The sequence below is a fragment of the Trachymyrmex cornetzi genome, unplaced genomic scaffold (genome assembly GCF_001594075.2).
Source record: "Trachymyrmex cornetzi isolate Tcor2-1 unplaced genomic scaffold, Tcor1.1 scaffold223, whole genome shotgun sequence".
NCBI classification, from domain to species: Eukaryota; Metazoa; Arthropoda; class Insecta; order Hymenoptera; family Formicidae; genus Trachymyrmex; species Trachymyrmex cornetzi.
Window position 1 is genome coordinate 1,387,960 of NW_017296881.1, and position 9,614 is coordinate 1,397,573.

Genomic DNA, 9,614 nt, shown 5'->3' on the forward strand with positions numbered 1-9,614 from the left:
CCGTCGTCGTCGTTACCGTCGCCGTCGCCGTCGTCGCCGTCGCCACCGCTATCATCATCATCGTCGTCGTCATCCTCGTGGTCAACGTCCGCGTGTTCGCTACCGCCGTTCTCCACGCCGCTCGTCGCTTTGCCACTACGTTCATAAAGAAGATTCGGTGTTGAAGAGCGCAAGTTTTGCGGTAACAAGGAGTCAGGATGGCAAGCAATAAGGGTACAGGTGTCACCATGCACATAAAGCCGGTGGAAGTTTCCGAGCAGCTGCAAACTGGAGAGAAGTTTATCAAGTGGGACGAGGTTCGTGTGTATTTTTAATGTTACGGCTAGTAGTCGACAGTTTTAATGTCGAGCGCTAGTAAAAGTATAAATGTAAAAGGTCACTTTAGGCATAAAAGAGCGCTTCCTCCTAATTTAGCAACGCCAAAAAAAAAACAAAGGAATTAGAATTCCATGATAATAACTCGCGTCGCTTTCTTTTCCCGATATAAATGAACTTGGACATGGCACTATCGGAAAGTACATTATGCAGCAATTATAGTAAACAGTCACGCGGCAAAAATAAATCTTTCATAATATCAAATGCTATGTAATCGTAGGATTCTGGGGTGGCAACGCCGGTGACTTTGAAAGTGGATAAATATGGTTTTTACTTACACTGGGTGGATCAAAATAATGAGATGGATATGCTGGACATAGCAATTATAAGAGATACTCGCACAGGAAAATATGCAAAAGTACCAAAGGTATTAATTTTACTTGTGTTTCTTTTAACAATAACAAATGTTTGCATATGTATCCATTACTGATGTTTCCATAAGCTACCACTTTACTAGTAATATAGTAAATTATACTAATTATAGTATATTGTAAATACTGGTGATAAAGTAAATACTGAATACTTACAAATGCTCAAAAACGAATAATCAAAGAGAATTCTAATTTTTCCATAATTATATCAATGACGCACAGAGCATCATCACATAATAATTATTGACTAATTTATAAATAGACCATTACCTACTTTATGTCCCATACATAGTTTGCTTTTTTTATCACACCTACTACCACTAGCACCAATGGTAGATAAAGGCAGTTCCGTATTCATTGAAATAACACGCCTAGCTGGATCAGTTTTCCTATAAATCAATAAGCAGAACTTTGAATGAAGTGACATACTTCTGCATGCAGCATTGTATGCATTTAGTTAGTTCATTGTATGAAACTTTTTGTTTGTTCTCGCTGAGGTGTGTTAGTGGCATTATTAGGAACTTCATTTGTTTATATGTCTTACGCTTTGTGTGTCAGAGAGGAGATAACAGATAAATTTATAGTCGAATTAAAAATTCTATTCTGTAGGATTCAAAGCTGAAATCGCTTGTAACGATGGGTTCTCAAGACTCGTTAGAAGATAAAACTGTAACAATCTGTTACGGCTCTGACTTTGTCAATATGAATTTTATTAATTTTTGCACAACGCGTGCAGAAATAGCACAACATTGGGCAGAACAACTTTTTCAAATGGCGTACAATTTGATTCAATTAAACACTAGCACAACTATGTTCTTATTGAAAGCACATACCAAGCTTATACTTACTGCTGATAAAAATGAAAAGATACCAGTAAAAAAGTAAGTAATATTGTAATGTACTATTGTAATTCTAACGTTGTCTGCAAGATTCTTTTATAGGATAAGATCTATATTTGATTCGTTTTACAGTATAGTAAAAATGTTCGCACAAAACAAAGATGACCGCAAGCGTGTTGAGAAAGCACTCGATATTTCTGGCTTTCCATCCGGCAAAGTGAGTTCTGCTCTAAATATTAACCTTGAAAAGTTTTACTGTAAAATACTTTCATACATACATATATTCACTTATTACGACAATATTGTTTCTTAGAGTGACGTCGTGCCGTTGTTAAAATTTCAATTTGAAGATTTCTTCAACTTTTACAAGTCACTCACTCAGAGATCAGACGTGGAAAAAGTGTTTGAAGGAATTATTGGTAGACGTAAAGTGATGTCTGTTCCGCAATTTGTGGACTTTTTGAACAAGTCGCAAAGAGATCCGCGCCTCAACGAGATACTGTATCCCTACGCAAATGAAGCAAGGGCAAAGGATATTATAAATCAGTACGAACCCAATAAATGTAATGCAAATAAAGGGCAACTGAGTTTTGACGGATTCTTGAGATATCTTATGAGTGAAGACAATCCAATTGTTGCTGTCTCTAAATTTGAATTGTCTGACGATATGGATCAACCGCTTCCGCATTACTTTATAAATTCTAGTCACAACACATATTTAACAGGTATACAAATGTTGTTATAATTATTTTTGTAACACTTAGTACATCACACTTAATTTGAGTATTTATAAAATGTTTCTTCTATTTAGGACATCAACTTACTGGAAGAAGTTCTGTAGAAATTTATCGTCAATGTCTTTTATCTGGTTGTCGATGCGTTGAATTAGATTTTTGGAATGGAAAATTTGACGAACCTGTTATTGTACACGGGTATAAATATTATCGCACAATTAATTCGCTTTTACATAAAAAAGTATTTAATTGATAATTAAAAACGTAAATTTTTTTTAGATACACATTCGTACCTGAAATATGTGCTCGAGATGTGATAGAGGCAATTGCTGAGACTGCTTTTAAAACGTCTGACTACCCAGTTATTCTCAGTTTCGAAAATCACTGCAATCCAAGGCAGCAAGCCAAAATCGCTCAGTACTGCAGAGACTTTTTCGGGGAAATGTTGCTTGATGCGCCACTCGAATCGCACAAGGTATTTTTAAATGTTACGCTTAATGGAGAAATTAAATTAATTTCGTGCAAAAATTATGATTGTAATTGAAGGTATTTTTTATTTTTAGTTAGAGCCTGGTCAAGAACTTCCACCACCGGGGTTACTAAAGCGCAAAATAATAATAAAAAATAAAAAGAAGCATCACCATCATCATAAAAAGCATCAGAAAAAGCAACAGCAAGCTTTAGATACTGTTGAAGGTACCACAGAGAATGAAACTAATGGAACAGCGAATCTATCTGCTGCAGGAGAAAACGGTCCTCCGCCGGATATTATACCTCAGAATGAAATGGATGATGTCGCACCTGAAAATGAGCAGCAAATTGGAAATGGCGATATTCCCCATCTGCCGATGTTACAACAAAGACAGGGTAGTAAAGACAGCGGCCAGGATGATGAAGGTTGGTAATAGGAAATTGAAACTGCAAATATGTTGATGGAAGAGATACGCATATTCGAGGAATTGATTTTTTATTTAGACGAAGAAGATGAATCGAGTACGGAGGACGATGAGTCTAATGTGGAAGATATAAAACTGAAAATAGGTGATAAAGGCGCACCAGATAAATCTGCGGCCAAAGAGACAGAGGCGGGCGCAGAAATTTCAGCTTTAGTTAATTATGTACAACCCGTACACTTTAATAGTTTTGAATCGGCTGAAAGTGCGTAAAGTATCTTAATACGAATATTATATGCATTCTTTTCATATTTTGAGAAAACGGCGAGTTTTTATGTCGTCTGTATTTTTGTAGAAAAAAAACGCATGTACGAAATGTCATCTTTTGACGAAAAGCAAGCTACGACTCTCTTGAAAGAAAAACCACTAGAGTTTGTGAATTACAACAAGCATCAACTATCTAGAGTTTATCCAGCAGGAACGAGATTTGATTCCAGTAATTTTATGCCACAAGTGTTTTGGAATGCGGGATGTCAATTGGTTGCGTTAAATTATCAAACACTCGGTAAATAAGAGTTTTATCTGGTATATTACCTATCATTTACTGTTGAAGTAAACTTGATTTTATTTATAACAGACCTGGCAATGCAATTAAATCTGGGAATATTTGAGTATAATAAACGTTGCGGTTATCTATTAAAACCGGAATTTATGAGAAGGAAAGATCGGCGATTAGATCCCTTTGCGGAATCTACTGTTGATGGTATTATAGCAGGCACGGTTCATATCCACGTAATATCCGCACAATTTTTAACCGACAAAAGAGTAGGAACTTACGTAGAAGTCGACATGTACGGTCTACCAGCGGATACCGTAAGAAAGAAATTCCGTACAAAAATTGTACCGAATAATGGTATTAATCCTATATACGACGAAGAGCCGTTCGTATTTAAGAAGGTGAAATAATAATTCGCATAAATTTCTAATTGTAAGTTTTTTTATAAAATATTTTTTTTGTATAATGTGTTGTTTGCGCATTCTCAGGTAGTTTTGCCGGAACTTGCCTCGATAAGGATAGCGGCGTACGAAGAATCTGGACGTTTAATCGGTCACAGGGTACTTCCCGTAGTTGGATTATGCCCAGGATATAGACACGTAGCATTAAGAACAGAATGTGGGCAACCCCTACCATTAGCGAGTCTGTTTTTACACGTTATCGTGAAAGATTACGTTCCTGATGGTTTAAGCGAACTTGCTGAAGCTTTGGCGAATCCTATTAAATATCAGAGCGAAGTGGAGAAGAGAGAGAACCAATTATTGGTTCTTACAGATTGTTTGGAAGAACCGGAAGAAATCGAAGTATGATTTAAAATATTGCTGAGCGATTTACTAATCTTTTTGCTTCCCAACAATTTGTTTTTTCCAAGTTTACTAACATTACTAACATTACTAACATTTTACAGGATAAGAGTAAAGTTGGCGATACTCCTAGTACTGCTAAACCAGCTGTAAGTTTCTTACGTGATTTGACTCTTTTATAATACCTTAGTAAATAATGTTATTTTTGCAGGAGGAAGTTGTAAAAGCTAAACGATTACAGTCCATAGGCGAATTGCCAAGTCTTTTACCAACTTCCAGTAGCTTACATAGTAGACCATCTATCGGTGGCTTAGGTAGTTCGGACACAGTGGATGTGGACGATGACACTCCTTGTCCTGCAGTTCAACCAGTCGATACGTCTATAAATAAAAGCCCAGTCAATGTTAGCAATAGTAAGTGTTTTTATTTTTTAGTTATTTTTACTAAAACCAATTTATCTTTTTTTTTTTACTTTATATGTTGGCAACTCGTCTCTGTTATAGTAAGTGACGAAATAGTAGCTGAAAGTTTGGAAAAACTCATGGAAAACAAGCTGGTCAGGGAAAAAAAGATGGAACTTGAGAAGAAACTTGAATCTTTGAGAAAAAAACACGAGAAAGAAAAAATACGGTTACAGTCGCAGAAAGCCTCGATTGACGGTGAGAAGCATAGATCGAAATTTTATATGAGCAACAGGCTGGTAAAGCGACTGTCGAGTAAAACTATGTAAGTATACGAAACAAGATGGCGGAAATTGCTACAATATTCAGTCGCATTATTTTTTAAGCAGTTTTTCGAGTGAAGTGGGTTTAAGCACCTTGACCATGCCTGAGACTTCCGAATGTCCGGAGGATCCTGAAAATCGTGAGGGAATCGAAGGAACCAGAGGTTTACCCAGAAGTCAAAGTGAACGATTTTTAGCCGTATGCAAGGCGCATGTTCAACAAGAACGTGAACTACAGGAAAAATATTACGAGAATCTTTTTGCAACTGTCGAAAAAGTGATGAGAGCATCGCAATCCAATCAATTAAAAATGCTTCAGGTGCTTCTAGATAGAGAAACTACAGATGTTAAACGAAAGCTGCAAGCGACGAGACAAGGCGAGGTACTTACCTATTACAATACTTTTCTACAACAAAATATATGAAGTAACAAAACTGATCGTTGGATATAATTTATCCTATAATAGTAATAAGGCTCAATAAATTAAAAAAACCGAAAGAAAAAGGGCTACGAGCTTAAGATTAATCGTTATAAATAAAAAATTTTTTTGAAATCGTTAATAAATAAACATGTCATTTAGTTAAAATATAAAACTTTAATTTGCCGGCAACAAACAACAAAACAAAAACAAACGTTTCGACCTTCTTGTCTTAATATGTCACTTTTATATTGTCTTTGAACATCTTAGAGAAATGACTATTTTCACTCTCATCGCATTGTCTAAGAATAGATGACTTTTATATTATATTGACACACAATTATAAGGTATTTATTCTCATTTAATTTAGCTGCTACTAAATTAAATATATATAATTTGTAACTGTACATCGCACAATTTCAATTCGTATAATAATTTTAATGTACATTTCTTATAATATTAGATTACTTTTTTATTTTTATTCTTTGCTTCTTAGTTTGTATTTCTCTTATTAGATTGTATTTGATTACTTATTCCTATTACATTTCCTATTAAATGACATGTTTATTTATTAACAGTTTCAAAAAAATTTTTTATTTATAACGATTAATCTTAAGCTCGTAGCCCCTTTTTCTTTCGGTTTTTTATACATTTTTTCGCTTTAGGTCAAACAATTGGCCAAGGTGCACAAAGACAAAGCCGAGTTGGAACGTATAAAACGAGAAGTTGCAAAATCGACCGTGGAGAAAGGTGTAAACGAATGTACGCGCTTAACGAAAATTTATGACAAGAAGAGAGCGGAGTTGGAAAGACAGCATGAAGAAGTGCGGCAAAAACTGGAAGAGGAGCGAGCCAAGGTTTGTATCCTAACATGACGAATAATATATATTTTATTCGTGAAATTTTTTTATATATTCCGATGTGAACACAGGTGAAAGCTAATTTGCTGGCCGAGTATAGTAGCCGCTACAGCAAATACGAAAGTGGTGAGTTACCCCTGTCACCGTCTGGCGGAGCTAGCTTGCCCGAATCACTTAGCGAGAATACATATTGACTCACGAAACGAGTCATCTAGCTATGTGTTAAATAAGGACACGACATTGATTCACGGATGTCTGTGTCTCGTGCCATTGTACGCATCGTCCAAAACATCCAGTTATGTAATCTGGTGCACCAAACGCGAATTACAGTCCGAGTTCTGCAACGAGAAGTACGTGGAGAAAAAAAAGCAAGATATTACTTGGACGCAATATTTTCCCGACACTTGTACAAGAAAACGAATCAATAACGATTAACAGAACGTTGGCACGTAGCGCTTATCTAGCGACGATAAAACGTTTTTGCCATCCCGCCGGGAATTTGCCACCGTATTGACGGTATTGTAACGAGAGATCACGTGATTTCAGGCAGCTCGGTGCTACATGAGGCATGACGAGTTAATGTCTTGACTATTATGTACGGTACAATTGTATATATATATACTGATCTTTTACCATTTAATACTTCAAAAAAATTAAATGTCGAATAATGTGGATCAAAGTAATTTTCTATTACTTTAACGCTGTATCTTTTACTATGATGATCATTATTCGACTGATGAGCGTTGATCGTACATGCCAATCGATTCCTTAATCGATTGTGCCTCACGTGAAAACGCCTATATCCTGATCTCTTTAATGATAAAATATCTGCTTAGTAAAAGAGAGAAAGAGACAATAGGTGCATTCAGGGAGACGCTATTAGCACTATTTGTGTCATTCTATCCTTGTTTTACGTCTAATAAACAACGAAGATAGAATGACAGAAGTAGCGCTAATAGTGTCTCTCCGAACGCACCAAAGGTCAAATTTTAATGAGAAATGAGTTTTGCATTACTTGCACATAGTATTAAGCAGTCTGAGAGATTCCGGAATCTATGATAGTCGTTGAGACGTGACAGTTGCGATTACATATTTGCATGATCTTAACGAAGCATTAAGATCATTTGCGAGAAATACGCGCGAGAGAGGTGTATATATATATATATAATTATAAGTAAGAAAAAAAATAATATAACACAAACAACCTTCCTAAGTGCTAATTTAATATTGTTGTTATATGCATAAGGCATCGTTATTTAATCAACTACATAAACTGACTCAAATCTCGTTCTAAAAAAAAGATGCTCCATTTAGATTGGTCTTAGACTATTAAAAGATCAGATCTCAGGAGATTCCAGTCAGAATAATGTAAGAAGTACACTGAGAGGGTAAAATCTCTTTGGCCTAGAGGAGAAACATTGGAAAATGCTGAGAGAAGTCTACACGAACGCGCGTGATCTGATATATTTTTGACTGAAAGTACTCCATATAAAATAAATTTTTTTTTCTGGGGATGCCCGTGCCGTGGAAATACTGGGACACTGTCTTGTTGGAGGCACGAGAGTGTTCCAGTATTTTATTGTGTAGAGTCTTCGTATTCTGAACGATTACGGTCGGGCAAACCTCTTTGAGGAAGACAATCAAAAATGTTACGATGTAACATTGTCCTTGTTGTTTCTAATTGTACGATATTTTAGGCTACTCACTATGATACGTGTATACAGGTATCTATGAGGGAATTCTTCGTAGTAATAACGAATTTAGAGTTAAAATTTATCCCGTCGTAAGTCTATCGTGTAAATCTGTTATTTATTTAACGTGTTGATTTAGTAAAGGCAGAGGTATACGGGGTGAACCATATTCTGCTTGGCGATAATCGTATACGAAACGATGATCAAATCAAATAGAGAAAGAAGAAACTTTTACGGAGATAATACATTTAATAATGTGTTACATCTATATACTTAAGTAAAACACACGATTACTTTGTCGTTGTAATTTCTATTATTTATATTTTACGTTTCGAGGAATTGCGTTTCTTTATATCAGTCTAAAGACTGAACTATTATAGTTTTTTGAATTTTTGATAAACTTATTTGTTAATAAATATTTGGCAATTAAGCACAAAATTATCATTAAATTGTGTTTGCGATCTAGTTGCACAAGTGTACTGTATAAGCGATCTCAAGGTATTTAGTATTTTTGAAATTTAAATTCTTTTCTTTACGCTTTATAATTACGAATTTAAGTACATTCCTTCGTTGCATGTACTTACATCGAAAGAGCCATAATTTGATCTGATCAATTATATGTATTATAGTTTTCGAATAAGATACTCACAGATATGAAAGTATAACTACTTGAACGAACTTGAACGAATCTCAATATGAATTATATCTCGATATTATGTTTTACATTGAGCTTAAAAGATACGTTTACCTTAATTATATATATTTTTATTTAATTTTTTTGCTTTTTTATGCCTGTATTGTTTTACGATTTTGTCGAGCTTATATCAATTTTGTTGATTTCTATTTTTGCGTTTTTAATACTTCAAAATTACGTAATTTTGATGTAATACTGGAAAATACGATGTTATTTTTACAAACAAAATTTTATAAATATATTATATAATTTATAGATTATATTTATATAAATATCACTTTTATAATTGTACCATCGCGTGCAATAATAGCATTTTATTATCATTTTATTATGTAATTCTGCTCTTTTTTGTACATTATTTTTTCAAGCGTTGTCGAGAGTGAAGGAAAAAATATTGCATAAACTATTCGCGATTATCGAGTTTTAACAAGCAGAAAAACCTGAAAGAGCAATTAAGACATACGCATTTATTATTGCAAGCGATAGTGCATCTGTAAACTTAAGAATTTTAAAGTTATATCCCGTGCACCTCTCTCAGATTTAATATTTCATTTGCAATAGATATAAAAAGTACAGCATTTAGTTCACCTTTGAACAATCGCTATGGCGTCCTTTACAGGAAGGAAAGAGAGAAAGGGGGGGGGGGGGGAAAAAAA

At 34.8% G+C, this 9,614-nt stretch overlaps 1 protein-coding gene across 4 annotated transcripts; it reads left to right on the plus strand.

Annotated features, from left to right (window-relative positions):
* The first annotated feature begins 29 nt into the window (after positions 1 to 29).
* On the plus strand, positions 30 to 7,168 carry Plc21C (Phospholipase C at 21C). 4 transcript variants are annotated; one of them, XM_018506387.1, is made up of 18 exons: positions 30 to 296; positions 596 to 742; positions 1,356 to 1,627; positions 1,718 to 1,802; positions 1,899 to 2,310; positions 2,397 to 2,517; positions 2,599 to 2,794; positions 2,883 to 3,216; positions 3,295 to 3,477; positions 3,568 to 3,777; positions 3,850 to 4,169; positions 4,257 to 4,571; positions 4,676 to 4,720; positions 4,783 to 4,984; positions 5,075 to 5,297; positions 5,359 to 5,677; positions 6,379 to 6,570; positions 6,645 to 7,168. In XM_018506387.1, the coding sequence occupies exons 1-18, from the start codon at positions 198 to 200 to the stop codon at positions 6,765 to 6,767; spliced, it is 3,798 nt and encodes a 1,265-aa protein (XP_018361889.1). In that variant the 5' UTR covers positions 30 to 197; the 3' UTR covers positions 6,768 to 7,168. The 4 variants fall into 4 exon arrangements, with proteins under 4 accessions (XP_018361889.1, XP_018361890.1, XP_018361891.1 ...); XM_018506388.1 differs by having other exon boundaries at positions 5,362 to 5,677; XM_018506389.1 differs by lacking the exon at positions 4,676 to 4,720.
* The last annotated feature ends 2,446 nt before the right edge of the window (positions 7,169 to 9,614 follow it).